The sequence below is a fragment of the Varanus komodoensis genome, unplaced genomic scaffold (assembly GCF_004798865.1).
Source record: "Varanus komodoensis strain SLA01 unplaced genomic scaffold, ASM479886v1 scaffold1, whole genome shotgun sequence".
Taxonomy (NCBI): Eukaryota; Metazoa; Chordata; class Lepidosauria; order Squamata; family Varanidae; genus Varanus; species Varanus komodoensis.
In genome coordinates this window covers 130,535,495-130,557,897 of record NW_025335268.1, presented here as the reverse complement: position 1 = coordinate 130,557,897, position 22,403 = coordinate 130,535,495, and the positions used below count along the sequence as shown (strand labels likewise).

General features: G+C 41.7%; 1 protein-coding gene across 3 annotated transcripts; it reads left to right on the top strand.

The window, feature by feature from the left end:
- Positions 1-796: 796 nt before the first annotated feature.
- Positions 797-12,745, top strand: FAM72A (family with sequence similarity 72 member A). 3 transcript variants are annotated; one of them, XM_044451466.1, is made up of 4 exons: positions 797-941; positions 7,337-7,417; positions 11,449-11,573; positions 12,651-12,745. In XM_044451466.1, exons 1-4 carry the CDS (start codon positions 880-882, stop codon positions 12,743-12,745), a joined length of 363 nt encoding a protein of 120 aa, XP_044307401.1. In that variant the 5' UTR covers positions 797-879. The 3 variants fall into 3 exon arrangements, with proteins under 3 accessions (XP_044307401.1, XP_044307393.1, XP_044307408.1); XM_044451458.1 differs by having other exon boundaries at positions 797-1,064; positions 7,340-7,417; XM_044451473.1 differs by lacking the exon at positions 11,449-11,573 and having other exon boundaries at positions 797-1,064; positions 7,340-7,417; positions 12,651-12,705.
- Positions 12,746-22,403: the final 9,658 nt, after the last annotated feature.

The following is a 22,403-nucleotide window of genomic DNA, read 5'->3' as shown; positions in this document are numbered from 1 at the left end:
GCTCAGCCCAGTGGGCTGCGTCCACGAAAGGGCGGGATATGTAAATACAAGTCTTGAGTGATCCAATCCCAAGCAAGAGGTTTGTCCTTCTTCCTTGGAGGCAGGGGGAGTGGAGAGGGAACGGCCCATTTTCTTCAACGCCTAACGTCAAGACATTTCCACCAATCAGGCTCCGGAGGCGGGTCGAGTTTCGACCAACGGGATGCGAAGTTACAAATTCAAACTTATTCGAGTAGGGGAGGCCACGCAAGGTCTCATTCCTAAGCGGAATCGGCGCACGGACGACAGCAAGCATCCCACGCTGGGGGTCGCTGGCAGGAGTGAGCTGGATCCGGATCAGTCAGCGAGCGGCTGAGAAACAAAGGAGGCATCTGAGACTCCTAAATTTCAGAATCATCAAGGAGAGTCAGGCCGATCGGCTTTTCTTGCAGCATGGAAACGTGACAGGGGGTTCTGTGGCAGAAAGGCAGTGCGGGACATTGGCCTGGGAGATACAGTCTACTGTTACGGGCGGATTAAAAGTGCAATTACTGGAGGACTGATTTTAAGGGACTGCCGATAAAAATCTCCATAGGCTTCTGTTTTAAGATCACTTTAATGCAGCTGCTTAAGTTAAAATACTGTGATCCCACTACTTCAGGCAGTTAAAAAGGAGGCTGATACTGCCATCATCTCTTTCTCCCATTACATATTTTTGGAGGGGAGGGGTTCTTATCCGTGTTAGCCATTGCGAATAAAGAAAAGACTGGTCTTTCGTGCAGAGTCACTAAGAGGGCAGGGGAAGTTAAGAGAGGCTTGGGGAGGACTTCTCCCTCCCCTCTCTCAGCCCTCCACATACAAATTCATTATCTACCCCGCCGAGAGCAATACATAGACACCATGGAGTCCCTCTTGACAGAGGCTGAGCTTGCCATGTCCACCAGTAGCTGCAGCTTTGCAGACAGATGCGTCTCCGTGCTGTGCTGCAAGTTCTGTCAACAAGTGTTAAGTTCAAGGGGCATGAAAGCTGTGCTCCTGGCTGATACAGAGACAGATCTCTACTCCACGGACATCCCTCCCACCAGGTGAGTCAACAAAACAGAGACCTCCGAGAATCTGCAATTTGCTGTGGTTTTGCAGCCAACGATTCCCATTTTGCTTGGCATCTTCCGCACCTAAGACGCTAAGGATTCATTCCCCCTGAACCACAACGGTTTGCCTTGATTTGGTCTATTTTTATGTTATCTTTTGATCCTTGCAAAGTGATTTAGAAAATGCAGCGTTCGTTGGCTCTAGGTGGAATATATGAAATGCTCAGGTCTGATATGACATAACTGTTAAAAAATATATTCTCTTCGTAAAGATTCATAATCAAAACAGGTCAGTACAATTTGTAATCCACCAACATGAATGAAAGCCATCAGCCATGCGTACTGGGTAAATTACATCACCACTGCTTATGTGATCCCACACAACAAAACTCTGGTGAGGCTTGTAGTGCCTCAGAAATTGTTCAGCTTAGCAAGTCACAAACGAGGAGGGCCTGCTGCAAACTTTCCATCTGTTCTAATTATGAAAGGGAAACAGCTAGCTCTAATATCAGGATGACACCTCCAATGCAGGAGCAGTATGTAAAAGTAAGTGAGACATTTTGCTGAAACTGTCACTTTCGTTCCCTTTAAGTTTCTGGTCTATCTGTTGTGGTATCAGTAAAATCACAAAAGGGAGAGTTACAGAAACCACAGGAAGACATAGCCTGTTTCCAGCAGCTTCCATGATTATGACTCAAACACTGAAAAAGTCTAAGGGAGCATGGAGAAAGCAAACTTTGTTGATGTACAATATTTTAGCTATAGTATTAATATTAGAGTTAACTAGTATCATTAAAATTATTTGCTCCAGAACAGTTGCAAAAGTTAAAATGAAACTTGCTAAAGAAACCTGGTCCAGACTGAACACTATCAGCGTCTTTATGAACATAATCATACTATTGAATGTTGGATAGTCATTCATGTTGTAGATAGAATTACTATGACCTCACTCCTGATATGGGCAGGTTCACACAGCATACTAAGCCACCATGCAAATAAGCTACACAGTGGATTAGTTGTTCATGGAACAACCTAGACTGTGCCTGAGAGATGTTCAGGTTCACCACAGGTTGTCTTTCCCTTCCCTCCCCCTTGGTACTCCAGCCAGTATCTCACTACCCTTTGCAACAGACTCCATATGGCTTCCTTCTCCAAGCATTATCACTTTGCTTGCTGCTTTTCCCCTCAGTTTGCTGTCAAAGTGAGCAAAATACAGTTGATAAAAACCTGTACAAATTGGCAAGGTGAGGTTGCATATAGGCTAATTTGTACACAGTTGCTGTCAGTTGAAAGTTACTGGTAAAGGGGAGGAAATAAGTGCACTAAAGGGGGTGGCAACAATATGCCACCCTTAGCAATTTAATTCTCTAGATTTCAAGTGCTGAACTGACAGTTCTCAGTGCCTTTCATATTATTACTTCCTTATTTCTCCAGTTACTCCAAGAAAGAGACATTAACATTCCAACCACCCCAAGAACCATGAAATATGTGTATGTGGGAGTTAATTACACTGGACTCAAACAACACAAGAGCCCACCATACTGAGTTTCATATGCTGGGCTGCCATGTCAGGTGAGCCTAGTCATTGTATATGCAGCCTGCTACAAAAATTATTTTCTACAGCAGAGGTGGGCAGTCTTCAGACTTACAGGATCTACTTAGGCTTTTATTAGAATCCAGTAATCCACTGACTAAAGCCTGACACAAAAGACATACACTTAGAATTCATAAATGCTAAGTAAGTGAATTTGTTTTGAACATCCAGACACAAATCCTTCCACACAAAAGCCTACTCCTGATTATACCAAGCTTTCATTTCAGCAGAATAATTTGAGGCAGCGGGTGGATGGAGGGAGAGTTGTTTGGTTGCTGTTGCCAATGAATGAAAAGTTAGAATGTCAAAAGCCTTTCATTACCATAAATTGGTTTGCCACTTTTTCTATGTGTTTGCTTATATTCCAAACAGCTGCAGGAGCAATGATGTTTTAAATCTCACGGGTTGGGTGTTAAGACAAACATCTGGTGGTCCTGTGTATATGTATTTGCTTTTTTGAGAGAGAAACAACACAGATGTTACCCCCAGAAAAAATGTGAAGTTCTTTGCTTTCACAGCTGATTCCCCCTGACCACATGTTTCACTTTTAGAACCTGCATCCAGAATCCCCTAATAACTTTCAAATCCCCCTGAGTTTCAAAAAGTAACATGGGTTCTAGGTAGGTTGGTACAGGAGCTCTTTCAAAGCAAAATGCCACTTCAGGGACAGCAGGTTTTTCTTCTGCTTTCCCCTTCCTATGTATAGCTTCAGAACAGCAGAATTTAAAGAAAAGCTCATTGATTTAAGGATACACTTTCAGAGGGTGTCCAGCTGAAGGGGGAGGATTGGATTTCTGGCCAGAATCTGCAGAGTCTTCCTAATCCTAACCATAAATGGACAACTGAAGTACAAAAATTTTGGGAACTACCGTGCTGCTATTTCTTTCAAGGCTCCATAAACTGATGTGGCTCTTCAGAGCCAAGAGATGAGGAATCCATCAATTCCAGCTGTCTTGATTTCTTCCCAATGTCATGCATGGAATTAAACCTATCAGCATTAATATAGTTCCAGAAAAGTTCCAGTCAACACATATTATTCAACTCAGCTTCCATGTGAGAAGTATGAGAAATTAGTTATAAATTGTTACATGTACAGTATATGTAAACATAGGAAGCTGCCTTTGAGCCATGTAGTTCAGTATTATTCATGCCAGTGACAGCAAATTTCTAGAGCTTCAGAAGGGGTCTTTCCCAGCCTTAGCTGGAGATATCTAGCACTGAACCTGGAATCTTAGCTACATACTCTCCCTATCCCTGTATTTGAAATCCCAGATTTCAAAACAAACTACATTCACAGAACAAAATAACTTAAAGGTTTACAGGATAACACTGAGAGGAGAAGTAGGTAAGCCACAGTGCATTCCTTGAAAGTAAAGGAGGCAGGATATAAATATAATAAATGTTCATCTGGAAATGACACGGAACAGTACAAATAGAACATACCTCTCATAACCATTTTCCAAAGGTCAACATTTCATGAGTAAAGATATTTTAAAGCAAATAACACCAATTTATTAGCTATATTCCTCTTAAACTTATATCTGCCATGGTGTGAATTCAGGTAACAAACATGAATTGAAACAAAAATGGTGTGTCCGTATTTTTGTTGAACAATGCAACAAGTGACTACCATAGAAATACTGTAATGAAATTCAACAAACTTTGTACATAAAACTGAGATGATAAAAAAAGATAGATATGTTTTACTGCCTCAGGAAATTATTTACCGCTATTGGCTCCTTTTTCAGCATAATAATTGATTAACATGGCAGCTGGGGGGTTCTGTTAGGTGTGAATGATTAAACTTCAAGGGAATGCTAATGTACTGAAAAACCTGTTATGAGACAATAAATCAAGAATGGCAACATGATAGCTGAGCACTAGTAGCTATCTGCCACTTGAATCCTATCTACCAGGAAAACTCCCAACGCTAGAAAATTAGGAGTTATCTAAAATAGACCAGGGAAAAGGTGTATTTGGTGAAAATTATACCATTGCATCCTGTCAGGAATGCAATAGCTTGCATTGTTTCATTTTTAAGCAAAAGATACACCTAGGCATAAGTGCAGATTAATGGATGCTGAAAAATGTTCAGCTGGGGATGGAATGATTTACTGTCTTTTTAGCAATTGCTGTCAGCACTCTTAAACAGTTTTATACACCTGTTCATCTCATTCTGTTGCTGTGATTCGTGCCCAGCAATAGGTAAACAGGCCCAGGATGCCAAATCGTCACAATTTGCAGAAGCACCTGGATCCCTGAACTGAATTGCTCAGGTTTGAGTAACATAAATAGACCTGTTCTTGGCCATACAATGTCAGAATGGCTGAGGCTGCTTCTATCAGTTGATTAGATCAGGGGGCACAGCCCTACAGATGGGAAAAGTTGTAGGCAATCAGGTAGCTTACACTGTTGTCTCACACAATGGCAATAAATTCTGTTCTAAAACAATATTGCAAATGTGAGACTTTTTTTTACGTTGGAGTTAAGGAACAATGTACCTATCGAACATGGCCTGTAAGTGAGGAGTTATTTCCATGAAAGTAAGTAGGTATGAAACTGTAGACTGAAAAGCCATTCAACAGTTTGTTCATCTGTGATTTTGTTTTAATTGTTTGACAGTGTTTTTTGGTAATTATGTTCTCCTTCTTGATCAAAAGATGAAGAGAAATGTAAGCATTCACATATTTGATCACATTAACCAAAGATAGACAGGTAAGCTTTTCCAATGTATCCTCAATCTAGCAGTCCATCCACTTAGTCAGTCTATGGAGAAGAAACAAGTGGGCAAATTTAAGACGGTGATTAAGACAGTAAGATACTTCAAAGTTTTGTAACACTGATGACTAATCCAGAATATAAAATCACTTGCACCCGTAGCTTCTTGAGGTCCTTGCATTTAAAGTCCCATACGGTAAGTGTGCTTACCTGACCACATCACAATCCATCGCATGTGCCACTGCAACATTTTTCCCCAGAGTCTCCTTTAAGTAATCTTTGTATAACGGTGATACCCAGGAAAATGATACTGCACTGTGATGACTTGTCATTAATGGCCATTAATGATTTCCTTAGGTATTGGAGTGCAATCATAATGACTTGATCAGGTGTGTTCTTATAGCTGTTTGAGTTTGAACTTAGTGAATGACAATGCAAAGTGACTGCAGCTATGTCCTCTAGACTAATTAGCCTTCAAATTTCACATGTCAAGTTTTGTGATGTAGTTTTCAACTTACAAAACATACCAACATCCATTTAAAATAAGTATTTGAGGGTAAAATATGTATTTCAATATGCATGTCCTTGCCTTTTCATTGCAATCTAATGGGGAAACAAGAAAGAATATTTGGACTACAATGTTAATCATATTTAGCAGACACCCACTGAAATGAATGGGATTTAAGTTAGTCATGACTAACTCATGCCAACTACTAATTTCACTGCATATGTCCTGAGTAGAACTAACATTAGATTCAGCCCAATGTAACATGTGAAGATAACACAAACTAGAATCAAATATTACCATCTCTAGTTCTAGGCAGCTTCAGTTCTCATCCTGGTTTGAACTGTAACTTTTGCAAGTATAGACAACCATTACAAAACCACTCAGTGTCATGTGGAGAAATCCCTTAAACTTTATGGGACTTCAGGATTAAGCCTACTTTAGAAAAATGTTACTATCTTGCAACTTGATATTATATCACTCAAATCACAACAAGAATACAAATTCAAGACACAAGCACAAAACAATATGGTTAAAAAGCCCTTTAAATCAAGTAGTAGCTATAGAATAAATAAAACAGCCTGCTCAGACAAAGCAGAAGACTAGAAATTCTTCTCAAGAACATCCTATGTATTTTAACTTGGAAGTAAATGTGACTGAGTTCACTGGGATTATTTCCCAATAGATATGTACAGATTACAGGTTTACAGCTCAACTCATAAGCATAGTAGGGCTTATACTACCCATGGGAAGCATGGATTGCAGGTTCAAAGTGTGTTGCATTTAGTGCTGGAATGGTGTCTGAAACATTTATTACTATTTTTGTTAAGGGACAGAAGAGAGACTGGGATATAATCTTGACCAATGGTTGGGTATTCTGCACTATCTGCAAGCTTATACAACCATCCTGTTTTTCTAAGCAGTTGCTGCCTTAGATAACAAAATCTTTACCTAGGTTTTAATGCAGGTACAAACATTAATTCTTAACATGTTGCCTCATACAGATAAATTGTTTTCCACTGTAAACTTGGCATTTCAATGCAAACAAAATGGTCACATGCAGCCATGGACAAATGCCATTTATCTTAGTTACAATGAAACAGCATTCCACTGTAAAGGTCATCTCTAAGTCATGGTCATCAGAATTTTGCTAAAAGTGTTCTTCTGTTTAGGAGAGAGAATACAAGAAAATGTTTTCCAGTCAAAGTTCTTTGAAACAAAGGCTATAACCATTCACCAGTTATAAAATTGTTTTACTGTATTACCTTACCACTAAAAAGTCTTATGAAAGCTGTTAGCAGAAAGGGGTTTTATAAATGGAAAAATAAACAAAGGAAATAGTACCCTGTTGGAACTTTAATTACTAGCGTACTTCATTCATGGCTAACATCATAAAACTGATCAAGTTTGTTTTAGCTATCTACAGTATGTTTTTTCTCCAATCCCCACTAGTACTGTTGACTTCATTGGAAACTGCTATTTCACAGAAATCTGCAAATGTAAACTGAAGAATGTTGCTTGTTTGAAATGGTAAGTATTATTATAATTTATCTTAGCATAGTGGAAAGAGCAGCTGGGTAGTCTCTGTTCATTTGTGGGCAAGAGGCTGAAACTAACTTGATTATGTAAGATTCACTTAGAATATATACATTTCAGCAATAACATGTTTGCCATAGGATGATCTAACACCTGTTCATCATTACTGTACCAATATAAAATCCTCAGAATTCTGAATGACATAGGTTGAATGCTCAACTATGGAATTACCCTTTTTGCTTTTGATCTCTTTGGTCCTTTGCATTTAACAGCATCCTCTCGTGAAGAAGTGTAGCAGGTAAAGCTTCTCCCAATGCAGAGGTGGGAAAATCTAATCCTTTTAAGTTTGTCCATGCCAAGATGCTGTTTATGTCACTGGAACAGTGTTTCTTCTCTATTTGGCAGTCCTTGTACTCAGTAGCAGCAGAAAGTTGTAGACCTAGAATTGCTCTACCCTTTATATTAAACTTACCATTTAACTGAAGTAGAACTGAGAACTTTGGCTATATAGCAGTTTACAAATTAGGGGTGCAAATGTATCTTTCCAATTTTGTGCTATACTGAGGCAAATGGATAGTTCTTGTTCTTAAACGGAACATGCAAAAGAAGCAGCATCTGTTGCTATTGTCTGCTTCCATATAGTCCGCATTGCTTGGATCCTGCCTAATCTTAGAAGCTAAGGAGGGAGGAGGGTCAGGCCTGGTTGAAATCTGGATGGGTGACTTGTATTTTTGAACAGCCTAGAGAGCTTTGACCATGGGTGGTATAGAAATGTAATTATTATATTACAAAATATAATATACGCACGCATCCGGCATGTGAAGGACAGAGTGGAGCTGCTCCTGGTGATCCATGTGGGCACAAACGATGTGGCCAGGCAGGGTGTGGTCAGGATCACCAGGGACTTTGAGGCCTTGGGGAAGAAACTCAGGGAGCTAAAGGCCCAAGTGGCCTTCTCGTCGATCTTACCGGTCTGGGGATTTGGAACAGGTGGGTCTCCAAGGTGAACGAATGGCTTAGGATGTGGTGTCAGAAGGAAAGCTTCGGGTTCCTCAACCATGGCACTCGGTTTCTTGCCAATGGACTTCTGGCAAGGGACGGGTTACACCTCACGAGGATGGGGAAAAGGTCCTTTGGAGATGCTCTAGCAAGCTTCATCCAGAAGACTTTAAACTGAGCCAGGGGGAGGTGGGTTCAGGCCCCCCAGAAATGTGTCTGCACTGGACAAGTGTGGGCAGAGGATCAGGGCTCTGGGAGCAGAGTTTTAGAGGTACTGCAGGGACTGACAGGACTCCTACAGAGAGGGGCCAGGTATCAGGGAGGATGGGAGACTGGGAACTCCAAGGAAAGGAAGCGGTGGGAAGGAGTTGAGGTGTACACCAATGCTAGGAGCATGGGTAATAAGCAGGAAGAGTTTGACGCTCTCCTGGGAATAGGAGGGTATGACCTGGTGGGAATTACAGAAACTTGGTGGGATGAAAGGCAAGTTTGGAATGTGAACATAGAGGGGTATCACCTTTTTAGAAAGGACAGGAAGGGAAAGGGGTGCGGCTGTGGCTTTATACATCAGGGAAGGGATAGGATGCAGTGAGATAGAATGCAGCACAGATGGGGATTCGGTAGAGGCAGTCTGGGTGAAACTTAGGGGTTTTGACAGGGAAAGAGACCTGACAGTGGGGGTATGTTATCACCCTCCAGGTCAACTTGAGACCCTGGATGATGGCCTGACAGACCAGATTCTAAGGATATCTCGGGGGAGAGAAACAGTAATTATGGGGGATTTCAGTCTCCCAGATATTAGTTGGGAGACTCACTCAGCAGTGACAGCCAGGTCATGTCGCTTCCTAGAAGCTATAGAGGGAGGGTTTTTCACACAGAGGGTCCGAGAGGCAACGAGGGGGGGAAACATCCTTGACTTGGTCTTGACCAATAGAGAGAATCTGATAGATGAAGTACAGATTAGGGAAGCTCTGGATGCGAATGATCACTCCATCCTTTGCTTTGAGATCAGGGGACTGGGGATGTGCAACAAGTCGAACACTAGAAGCTGGGCCTTCAAGAGGGTCATCTTTGACCAACTGAAGGCCAGACTGGGGGAAGTCTCCTGGGATAGGTTACTGGAAGGTAAGCGAGCTGAGGAGGGGTGGATGGCACTGAAAAGGGAGGTTTTGGAGGCGCAAGCCTTGACAATACCTCTAGTCAGTAAGGTGGGGAGGCGGAGGAGAGTGCCGCCATGGATGCGAAAGGAGGTGGTTAGAGGGATTAGATGAAAGAGGGACCTCCATAGGAAATGGGTACTGGGGCTAATAGTATACCGGGAGGAGGAGGCCTGTTGCAGAAGGATTCTTCGCAAGGCTAAGGCTGATTACAAGCTGAGACTTGCCAAGAATATCAAGAGCAACAAAAAGGGCTTCTTTCAGCATGTAAATAGGAAGAGGAAAGGGAGACAAGTAGTGGGACCACTAAATAAGGAGGAAGGAAATCCAGTGACTGATTTGAGGGAACAGGCACAGATGCTAAATGACTATTTTGCCTCTGTGTTCTCCCCAAAGCAGGACGGGGGAGATCTGCATAGATTAGATGAGGCCGGGAACTTAGGGGCACAGATTAGAGTCACCCCCCTAGAAATTGAGGGGCTCCTCAGGGCATTGGACATTGCAAAGGTGCCAGGCCCTGATGGGTTACACCTGAGAGTACTTAGAGAGTTGGCAGGGGTTCTCTCACACCCGCTGGCCTCCATTTTTTGAGGTCTCGTGGAGAACAGGTGAAGTTCCAGAGGACTGGAGGGTGCCATCAGTGGTCCCAATTTTCAAAAAGGGTAGTAGAAGGGACATGGGGAATTACAGACCAGTTAGCCTTACGTCCATTGTAGGAAAAGCAATGGAAAGGCTCATAACAGAGGGAGATCTAGTGATGCTAGATAGGGAAGGGAGGCTGACATCCACACAACACGGCTTCCGCAAAAACAGGTCCTGCCAGACAAACCTTGTGGAATTCTATGACAAGGTTTCGAGATGGTTAGATGGAGGGGATGCAGTGGATATGGTATACCTGGATTTCAGCAAGGCCTTTGACAAAGTGCCCCATGATATCCTGGTGGAGAAACTGAGGAGTTTTGGGATACACCAAAGCACTGTCCGGTGGATTAGGGCATGGTTGACTGACCGAAAGCAGAGGGTAACCATTAGTGGGGAATCATTGGGATGGTGGCCAGTGACAAGCGGGGTCCCCCAGGGCTCTGTCCTGGGGCCGATCCTGTTTAATCTTTTCATAAATGACATGGAAGAAGAGGTGAACAGTCTGCTGATCAAATTCGCAGACGATACTAAAACTGGAGCAGTGGCCACAACTGACGAGCAGGTACTCCACATCCAAAAGGATCTGGACAGACTCAGGAAGTGGGAAGGAGGCAACAGGATGGCGTTCATTGTGGATAAGTGCAAGACCCTGGGGGCATAGGAATAGGTGTCATAAGTACAGGTTAGGTGACAAGTGGCTGGAGAGCAGCACTTGTGAAAGGGAGCAAAGCTCAGGGAACCAAGGTTCCATTTGGATGCCAGGAAGTACTTCCTGACAGTTAGGACCCCGAGGGTGTGGAATGGGCTTCCACGAGAGGTTGTTGAGGCCCCATCGGTGAGGGTGTTCAAAGATAGACTGGACATGCACATGGTGGGCATGTCGTGAGCAGAGCCAGCTGGTGCCAGAGGCCAGACTAGATGGCCCGGGAGACCCCTTCTAACTCACTCTGTTTCTATGTTTCTAAAGTAATACAGAAATGAATTTTTGAGTTCACAATAAAATTATAGTTTATATACATAGAATATTTCCAAATTGTTTTCCAGTGGCATTTTGCTTAGTATTTGATCAAGCATTCACCAAGAGTTTTATTAGGAAGCCAGAACACTTGTTTTATTAACTTGCTATTTGCAGAGAATGCATTCATATACCCGTTGATCTTACAGCTCATTCTGCTATTTACTCATTCATCCAAGAATGTGTATTTCAGATTCTGTTTGTTCTCCTAGCGGTAATGTTGTAGGTTACCATGTGATTGCTCCATGCAAACCTTGCTTGCTCTCCTGCAACAATGGACACTTCTGGATGTTTCACAGCCAGGCTGTTTTTGGAATTAACAGACTGAATTCCTCTGGTATGGAACTTTTCTGCACACAAAGTTATTCTGCAATATATTAACTTAATCATTTATTATGAAAAACATATACTAGGAGATGTGTACAGGTCTGCCAAATTTCCAGGTCCCCTTTATTTTTATTTTTTTGTAGTACTACTTTGTCCAATAAGGAGAACCAGGTACAAAATAGTAGCTCAAGAATGTGGTTGTACTAGTAAATTTGAGGAAGATGCCTCTGAATACATGCTTAGTATGGGACTTCGCATGGTAGTCCTGGTCCTGTGTCCTCTTTTGTAGAGGATTGTCTTTAATTTGAAGGTATCTTCTGTCTGAAGGGCTCTCCATTCCAAGACCAATATAAAGTTAAAGAACCATTACACAGAAGAACTGACCGTAAAGTTGTCCAGAAACAGCATCTGGATGCCAAACTAAACCACACAGGTCACCTGGTCACAGGGTTCTGCAATGTGGTGAGATATACTTTTTTCAAATTGTAATATTTATTTCTGAATTTGCATCTATACATAATAACCTATGGATTTGATGCAATCCAATGTCTTTTGGAGGCAATTCATAAGTGTCCCTCCTTACTATTACAGCTGAGCTTAATTCACAATCCTTTTGCATCAATACCCACACTTTGTTGTATCTCCCCCACCCAAGGTTTCTTTAATGTCAGCTGCCAAATTTAGAAACTAAGGAGGATGCCGCCATTTTCCTTTGTTACAGATGGTAATCACAAATCCTTGCTGATCTGCTATCAGTCAGAGGTCTTACTGGAAGACCCCAGTCTAGCTTCTGCCCAGTTCTGATATGTGCAGTTGTCTCAAGAATTCCACTGTGTCCTTCTTGCTAGCAAAAATAATTCAACTAAATTAAACACAGCAGGTGAAACTGTTCGGCTAAAATTCCTTCACTTTCTCTTAAGTCACTGACTAGGTAGACTAACTGATCATTAAGATTCTATAAGTCTATGGTGACGAGAACTGGATTTTCAGTGATATTACTTCATTTAAGGGTTACAGCTTGTTTCGGCCATGTGTGTTATTTATCTGGTCAGAGTACCAACAACATTATTTTTACTTGCTTTTTAAGGTACAAATTACCTGCTCTGGGGCAACTTGCCAGACTTAGAAGAAAGTACAGATGAAGACACGTCCAGCATCTCTGAAGAAGAATACATCAGATAAATGTTAGCAGCAGCATGCTTCATGGTGTTTTTCTCACATTCACCAAAATCATCATGTGTGGATCCCAGCAAGGCAGTGCAAAGGGAAAGAGAAAACACCTCAGAGGATAATATGTGGTGACCTTAGACTGACTGATCTTGTAAGCATCCTGCTGTATAACATGAATAGTGTGGCAAAGGTTCCAACACAGTTCTTTCTTGTTCACTTTGTGAAGCGATATCCACCATCAGTATGCATATCCGGCTTCTGCATTCGCTTGCTATGGTCCCTTTTCTAAAGCACAGCTTTGTTACAGAGAACATCAAGGAGCAACTGCAGCATCTCCATCTCTTATGGTTGTGCGAAGAAACATCTGGCAGCAACGCAGAAAGAAGTCCTCTGGATTTTGATGTGCAGCGTATTCTCTTGACCTGAATGACCTTTTTTCTTAACAGCTGACTAGTCCTGCGGCTATGCATAGCTCCCCTTCAGGGGCCACAGCTGCGTGGGGAGACAGTGTTAAAACTGGCAATAGGCATTCTTACAGAATCCTGTGTTTGCATAACATGAGAGGAATATTCGGAAGTTCTTAAACCTAGGGCTTTCTGCTGATGTTGCGCAAGCATAACACACCATATAAAGTTCTACTGAAAGACTCACTTTCGAGGAAACCTACTGAATAGCATTTTTGCTGCCAGAGAACATGTGGCCAACAAGTGTGAGGCCATAGCCTGGGAACTGGCTTGCTTCCCTCCTCCTAATAAGAAAAGAAAATGCAAAGAAAACCTTAACAGAAGAACTACAAATCTCTGGTTCTGGATCTAGAAAGACCCTTTTGAAGGCATGTGTTAAAGAAACAAAAGTTCAAACAAAAAATAGTGTCTGTAACTGTTTTCACTTTTTCTCCAGTTCTTTATAAGAAGATATGAGCAGCGAGTTCAGTGCTGGAAGAGAATGTAGTTAAATGTCAGGCCAGGTTCAATAAAAGAAACTCCTTCTGGCCTTTCTGCTGTTGGCACAAGAGTATTCCCCATGGAGCTGGTGGCACAGTGCCTTTTGGAAAGAAGGCAGCCAGACATGGCTTCAATTGAATCGTGCCTGTAGCATATTGAAGGCTAAAGCAGCAGTTAGGTAGCTGCAAGTGGAACAGCCTGCATTTTCAAAATTGATGAAGTGTCATCTGGAGTATTTTTTTTAAGTACTAATGTACTCTTTGGAACAAACAATTACGACAAGAATATTCAAGCACTTTTGGCACTTCTAATGTTGTAGTTTATGGGCCTTGTACAGATCTAGTGCCTTTGCCGTGGTGAGCCTACAATTGCTTGAACGCACATTTGTGCCTGCATCAATTTTAATGGAATAGGACTACCCATAAGAGTAAAGGGATCAGCTTATGCCAGGGAAATAAGCAGAAGCTGTTTGTTTGGAAGGTATTTAAGAAAAGATTGTGCTGAATGAACTTTCAGAATTCACTGTTTATATTTTCTTTCACTTGGTTAAGATTTATAAATCCTCAAACTCATATGCAGACTCCACCACTGGTAACATTGGAAGTCTCTGCCCATCTGTAGCCTTCCTACCATACTAGCAGTATGTGGAGCCTTCTTCAACATGTACCCTCTGTACTTTAATTTCCATCATTCCCATATCATTGCGCTCCTGGAAGCCTCTCATAAGCAGTTTGTGCACTCACCATGCTCCTTGTCTAAGGCCATCCTGCCACCAAATTTTCATAAGCACTATTAGCACTGAATGAACGTTTAATGCATGGTCAAAATGATTAGAAGTAGCACATAGATACCAGAGGATCCTTCCCAACATGGACAACCTTAAAGTTTATTTTTAAAATGAGTTTCTTGCTCCAATGTGGGCTTGAGGGCATGAGCAAAACTTGGATGAAATCTCAGATGCCAATATCACAGCCATTTAGAAAATGATGAAATGCACCACTGATAGCAAGGACAAAAAATGATTTCACACTTTTCATGTCCTAATTTATATAAATGTAGAAATCATTATAATTTAAATAGAAATATAGAGAAATTCCCCATAGTGTGGAAGGCTGATCAGGTGAACCAGTATGCCTTGTTCAGTCTGTTGCCCTGATGGATAACTTCAAGGCCCAGCTGTTCCTTCTGATGTCCTTTATTTTTATACTGGACAACGCCTCCAATACAGTTTGCTCTCAAAATAGAGGATTTTTCTCTGTAAAAGAGAATATATGGACATCCTAGATACCAATTGGAATGACTAAGCAAAATTACCAGAAGAAGAATAGGACTTAAGATCTCTACATTGCTCTTTTCTTTCACCTAGTTAAGAAGAACCTCATAAATTAAGCAAGCTTATATAATTCAAGCAGAATACCAGAATTAAATTTCCTCAAACCAACTCCAATTTACTTTGGTACGAATTTATTGGAAGCACAGAGTATGAACACTTTGAATAAAAGTATGAATAAAAAGAGCACTTTTTATGAACCAACTCTATCAAATATTGATAGCAGTTTTGGAACTTCTGGCCATGGGAGACTAGGTTGGCTTCCTCTCTGCTCTACCAGTAAGAAACATTGTTATTCATGCAGGCTTTTTGTATGTAAAGTATTCTGTTGAGCTGGATGCTGTTTTTACCCTATTGTGTTTAACTGTTTTAATACATTTGTTCTATGATTGTTTAATTGTGCTTTTATTTTAAATGTTGACTTTTGTTGTTAATTACCTTCAGTGTCATTTTCTGGTAGAAATACAGGGTATACATTTATATTCTTCTGTTTAAATATTAACTTTGGTAATAAGTTGATTAAAAAAAAATAATGGGCAAGGGGCCCCATTGTAAAAGGAAGGCACCAAGTGTTGGAAGGCAATTCCCATTATGTTTCACAGCAAGATCCTGACCATGCTTTCTTAGAAATAAGGCTTGTTGAGTTTAAAAAACATTGCTCCATATTAGGTACCTGAATTTATGATTGCAGTATTAGGTTTTTTTATGTGCCCAAATCATTTGCTTATCTACAGTATGTCTTAGGGCAGAATTGTTGGATCACTGTTGGCCTTAGATCAAAACTCAGTTTCCGAGAAGCTGTAGCGGGGGGACTAGTGGGTAGGCCTGCCCAAAGGCAAAAGAGGTGAACTAAAATACTCACCCCCCCCAAACCAAAAAAAGGCACATTCGAGTTTAAAGTTCCTACAGCAGGTAGCAAAGCCTTGGAAAGGCATTTCAATGTTTCAGAAAGTAGAAAAACAGCACATGTATCAGGAAGCCATTAAAAGATTGGGAATTATGATCAAGGCGGTAGAAGGGAGCATGGCCATCTAGGGAATGTCAAAGAGTCCAGGGTGGATTTGGTCTATAGGCCTGAAGTTCAACAGCCCTGTCTTAGGGGAAAACCAAGATGTTACGCTAAATGTACGACTGTTACCGAAGCAGCAGGCCTAGGTTTAAACTACCACTGGATGTGACAAAACTGAGTCCCTAGCCCCTTCACTCAGAGAGTTATGTGGCATTAGGATGGGTAAAAATAGTACTGGGCAGATGAAGTGCTCATTGCACCATTACTCTCTTCAGTAGCCAGTAAGCTTATTGTGGAACATGAGTTTAGTCTTTAGAAGTTCTAGCTCAGCAGTCACGGCCTATTTGGAATTACTAATATCTATTTGGTATTACTGCAGTATTATTCATATGTTGATGTGCATGAAGGAATGGTTTGGAATGATTATCTTGGAATTTTAGGAGAGCCGATACTGCAGAGCATCTGTTACGTTACATGCACATACAGCCTTCTGATGGAGCTGCACCACATGCTACTTAGCTAAGCACAGAGATTAACAGTCTTGACAGTCTTGTCGTTACCTGAGACATAAAGATTATAAGCACCTGTCGTTGTGTTTGAAGTTTGTGTTCAGCTTCTCCTGGAAAAAAAAAGCCCCAAATCAGCAAGTGGTAACACAATGTGAGGCTTTAAGAACAGTATTAGAGCTATTCTATGGTTTGAAATTAGTGGTATGGAGGGTAAATAGTGCTTCTAAACTGATTTACTGGGCATACAATAGGGTTTGAAAAATACTCAGATGAATATTTCCTTGACATGGCTGGTCTATACATAGTGCTTCCATCCATGCCAGCGGTTTTGGGAGGGACCCGTAGCACAGTCAAAGAACACGTGTTTTGCATGTCTCAAGTTCTAGATGCAGTCCCTGACCTCTTTCATCAAAAAGATCTTGATAGAAGGCCTGGGACAGACAGATGATACTGCATCATGTGGACTTGTTTGACTCTCTGACCTGGTTCACACAACATGAAACCCATTGCAGGTGTCAGATCATGGTGGGTTGTCAGTTCATGCAGATCTGGACCATTTTCCACAGGCTACCTTTTCATGGATAACTAGCAACCCTAATAACCTATGGCTTGTTCTAGGGGTTGTCAAGCCCTAATACAGGCAACCAATCCTGTTGTAGGTACTGGGAAAGAGTTAACGAACTGCTGGGCAGAAGTGGCACAAACCCTTTCTTTCTGATGAAGGGGTGCAGTGTTGGCTGGTGCTGAACACCAGGAAGTCTCCAAAGACTTTCCAGTCCAACAGAAAGCCTTGCAGCAAGTGGCATAGGCTCCATACAGTCGTGTAACTGAAGCTGCTGTAGTGCCAGGAGCTCTTTGGCTAGCAGGCTGCTGCCGCACCACTTGTGGAGAAAGTGGCACAGGCTTGGTGACCAAGTATTTAACTTCTCAAAGATACAGTGTGGAGGAGGGGAGTGCAATGGTGGGTTACTACGCAAAGCACTCTCCAACAGGGCATCTGATTTAGGTGAAATCAGTAAAACCAAAATTCCGTACAAAGGAATTGTATACCTAGTCTTCAGGTATAGTTCATCCTCTGAAGGTCCACCAAAATTAACAGATTTCATCCAAGACACACAAGACTAAGTTTTAGGTGTTGAATGTAATATGGAATCAAAAAAGCTTAATATAATGGTTCTTAAATTTTCCAGTTGTATCATCAATTTTTATTATTAATGCATCTGATTGTGAATATTGTATTTATAAAACTGTGACGGAGAAAAACATGTGAACACAATAGATTAAAGTAATATCTGTTGAGTCAAGACAATAATTCCTTATTATTATTTTAAAACTTCAGATAAGTGAATACTTAAACTGATTTCAAGTGTGCAAGCTTGCTCTAAATATATAGCGCAGTAACCAGAATCTATTTATACACACACATTATGCTTTGACTGGAAAATATAAAATAGCTAGCTAGGGAAGGGAACTATCCTGTTTGTCCCTTGTTTTAATTAGTGTTTTGTGTCTGTCACACATGCACACTTGAGGTAATAATGCAGAAGCTCACAGTACTGAGTTTGGATGGTGTGAGAGAAGAGCTATCTAAAATCTGCGTTTGATAAAATGCATTACCTTTCCTCAGCTCTCTGAAGATGCTGCATGCTTCTGTGTAACCATATGCATTAGTCGTGATGCATTCTCTTTTCCATAATGCATTATGCAGCATTGATTGTAGCAAGCAGGAAGGTTGAACAGAGGGGTAGGGGAGAAGTAAGAAGTCACAGCAACCCAATGATCAATTCTTCCTGCTCTTTTCCAAAGGGAATTGTATTGGAAAGGAATGTGTAAGATCATTTACATATTCTTCTTTACTGCAGTGTACATTAAAATATAGTATCTAATAAGCATAAGTGCAGGTACAAATTCCATTTGAAATACAGTCTCCGCTGTGACAGAGGACAGCTGACAAATACTGCACTGTAAAGAACCAACAAAAGACTGCTTGAAATTGGTGATGCCTTTTCAATGAAGCAAACCTGATGTGATGCAATTAAAACCTGTCACAACTGGAAGACGACTTTTGTTCATCCCTTTAAGCTGATATAGCCATAAACGTAGTTGTGTGAGATGATAACTTCTAATAGTACCACTGGGGATCCATGGTGCAATCCAGACATGCATTCAGTGGCACATCTATGTACTGTGGTTTAGGCTAACAGTTCAGTCACAAATGCAGTTTATTTTTGAAAGAAAAATGGGATGGTGTTTAGGGAGGAAAGTACTTGCATGCATGTTTTGTCTGCTCCAACCAAACTGCTTGCCAAAAGCAACAGCCACATCTCCATAGTATCTTGTTTGCAGACAGTTGCAATGCTTTCATCAGTGCCCCTTGTCAAAATGCATGCTTTAACGAAAAGCAGTTGGACTCCTCATTATTTTCTACTCAAATGAGGCTAATTAGGACAGCAGTAAAAGAAAACTAGTTGCCCAGGTTGGAACTCTTCAAAAGAAGTCTCACACTTCATGTGGTTTTGGCTGCAACTCGCCTGTCATCTGTGGTTCCTCAAAATACTGACAATTTGATGTCTCTGGGTAACATCACACACCAATAAAATTAGCTCAAAATGTTTTACTGACTTCCATCTTGTACACAGGAACTTGTATACAAGCTTGAAAAGCCACACTAAGGGGTCATGCTGCCATTATCTAACAACAGAGATTTTTAAAATTGCATATTCAAATCCTAAAGAATGTTTCAGTCCACTAGAACTCCAGCTGCATAAATATTCCTGCTGTGTTTCATCTAGACATGCTGGGGATGTATTGCATCTGAAAGGTAGTATTTAAATAGATGTTTAATGTCATTATCTTAGTTATGCTTTCTTGGTTCTTTATTCATAGTCCAGTATCAGATGCAAAACCTCCAAAGGAAAAAAACGTATGATTCATCTATACAAGGCACTAGGAAGCACAAGATTTGCATGAACATAACCACATGTTTTTCCATCAACCACTTACAGATATTGTGTGCATGCAGCAGAGAAATATGGAAGATTAAAATAAATCTCAGACACTTTTAGTTGAAAGCATATAGGCTGTGAACATACTGGATTGGATACCCTGTGATAAGGTTCAATGCACATTTGAAAACAGGTTACTGTTGTCACTGTACTCAGTGGGCTTGGCTACACTGGTGGAAAATGTTTGTTCTGGATGCTGTTATGTAAAAACACATGCACAAACATCCAGTCATTGTAACTTTTGCCTTAACAAGTTTTGCTTGTAAGAAAGTTACCAGCAACTAGCCAAGACTCTAACACCCTGCATTTCTGGCCATTGACCAAGCTGACTGGGACTGTTTGTCCAAAAATATTGGAGGGAAGCGAGCTGGGGAAAGCTGTCATGGACTATAAGGAGCTTAAAGGATTTTTGGGACATCAACAGCATTTACACCAAACTTGGCCCTCATCTCAGACATATTTGTATATCTAGCAAGTGATCCTTCACAAAGCAAGGGCCAACTGAAAATAATGGACTGAAAATAAGACTTTATTTGTGCCAAGACCCAAACCAACTATTTTCAGCATGGTCACACAGCAAAACATGAAGGAAAAAGTGCTCATAGACTGGTTCTCTATATGATTCCATAACCACTGAAGTTTTGTTCAGATGTGACCATAGTGTGGCAACACAGTACCCTGCCCTATCCGCCACTGAATGGGTGGAACAGTCAGAAAACAGTCTGCTTTCCCTGTGATTGGAAACACCACACTTCATACATATTTCCAGCATTGGTGGCCATTTTGCTAGTAAAGCCATGGTTTTGGGTACGTGGTATGCAGCATCTGAAGCAAACCACTTAATTACATGGTGGAGATTTCTAAAGAGAGAGACAGACACTAAAAAGGTAGAACTTTGATTTTTGTTTTGTTTTTTTGGGGGGGGCATCAAGGCTGTTTTGTTCTGTCAAGAAAAACAGCTAGAGAGAGACACACCTCCAACTGACTTGATGTGCTGGCGGAATGGGTGGGTCCTGAGGAAGAAACATCTGGGCTCTTTCTCTTCCCCCACAGAAGATGGGAGAGGTTCTTCTGTGTAAAGTCTGGGCGTGTCCATCTGCCAGATGTATTTATTCAGTCACACAGACCAAAGCAGTTGCTTTTATCTCTGCAGACAACTGCTCCACCAAGTTCAGGCAATTTTTCCTGTCATAAAGAGTTGCCCACAAATACCTGCACCAAGCAGATGGCAGCTTCCCAAGAGTGCTGCTTAACACCCCCCCCCCCCCACCTTCTGCATGTTATCAGGAGATTCGACATGTTTCTGACAAGTTTATATTTAAAAGCATGAAAGAATAGGTTGAAATAAAGTTCTCCTGAGCCAGTTTGATGCCTTATTTGCCAAAGCACTTTGTTGCTCTTTTGAACATCTCAGAAAAGTCCCCACCTGTTAGGATATAGCACTGGCACAAGAGAGCACATGGAACACCACCATCTCCTGCACACACACTGCTGCCACGTCTGTATTTCGCCTTATGTCCCCTCTCGCTACCGCATCTGCCTCCCTTCCTCAGCCCTGACTCTCTGGATTGTGGGTCAGCTGGCAAAGCGGTTTTTCAGAGAGCCTGCCAGTTCCTGACTGAGGGGCCACTTATCAGACCAGGAAGAGGGGAGTATCACCAAAGAGCACCTGGTACACAGCCAGGCATTTGTCTCTAACCAGATCTCTGAAGCGTTATGCTGGTTGCCTTTATGGCCAACACAGTTCTTCAGAAAACTTGTCCAGTGGCTGTTCACTCCAAGAGGAGCAGCCACTGGATAAAGTGAGGAGAAGGACAGAGAGCATACAGTGGCAGATCTTCCTGGTGGAGGGATGGAGTGAGAGTAATTCATTGATCTTCCTATTCAGTCATCCAAGCTGGAGAATTCATCCAGAGTTAGCCATGATGCCACATGATGGTAATACTTCAAGGATGCAGAGTAATATAGGGGTGGGGGCCCCAAACAGCACCTACCAGGCTCTCTGCAGGTCAGATGATGTAGGATCATAGAACAGTTGTGATGGAAGGGGCCAGAGGGCCACCAGGTCGAACCTCCTGCTCCGTGCAGGGCTCCAAGTTATACCTTCCTTCTCAGATGTGAGTGTGGGCACACAATCTCCTCACCCATTTTGGCTTCTCTCTTTGCTGAGAAGGACACTAGGTTCTTTGACCCTCTCAGAGCGAATTAAGTGGTGATGGGAGGACTGGGGTTTGATTAACTTTGTCCCTGCTGGAGTGGCACGTGAAGAATTTGACTGGTGAGGCTGGAGATAAGTATGGGCGAGAAGAAGCTCTTACCCACTGGGAGAACCCATGACTCCACTGGCTGGGCTGAGGAGCCTGTTTGGATAGATTAGACCTGATCTAGCTCTTAACATTGTCCAAAGGAAAACTGAGAAATCCTTGCTGGTGGGGGTGGGGGACAATTAAAGAATTAGCTTAGGCTCAATGCAAATGACCATGAATACCATGGAACTCTCTAGAAAAAAGGGAAAAGACTGTTGCTATAAAGAGGAAGTGACAGGTGCTCAGACTAATATCAATAATAATTAACTAACAGATTAACTACATCGATAGAACATCTTATTTCAAGAGCTCTGTCTGATAGTGATTGCATGCATGGGAGTATCCCATGTGCGGGTGATTTTGGCTCTACAATTTAGTGCATTCCAAAGCAGTGTGTGCCATGATGCTTTTGTGCCATCAACACTGAACTGTACATTTCTCTTTGCTTTGCTACTAGGTGCTTGCCTAGGCCATCGCTGGTCATTGTGTAGCTTGTAGATGTTGCTGGATCAGTTGTAGACACATTGTATGTGCTAAGTTTCAAGAATGTCAAGGAACCAAATACAC

What these genes read in the sequence shown, in the direction of transcription:
- FAM72A (XM_044451458.1), top strand. Translation starts at nt 880, where the DNA reads ATGGAGTCCCTCTTGACAGAGGCTGAGCTTGCCATGTCCACCAGTAGC. An exon ending in ACGGACATCCCTCCCACCAG is followed by an intron (nt 1,065 to 7,339) that starts GTGAGTCAACAA and finishes AATCCCCACTAG; the next exon opens with TACTGTTGACTTCATTGGAA. An exon ending in AATGTTGCTTGTTTGAAATG is followed by an intron (nt 7,418 to 11,448) that starts GTAAGTATTATT and finishes TTGTTCTCCTAG; the next exon opens with CGGTAATGTTGTAGGTTACC.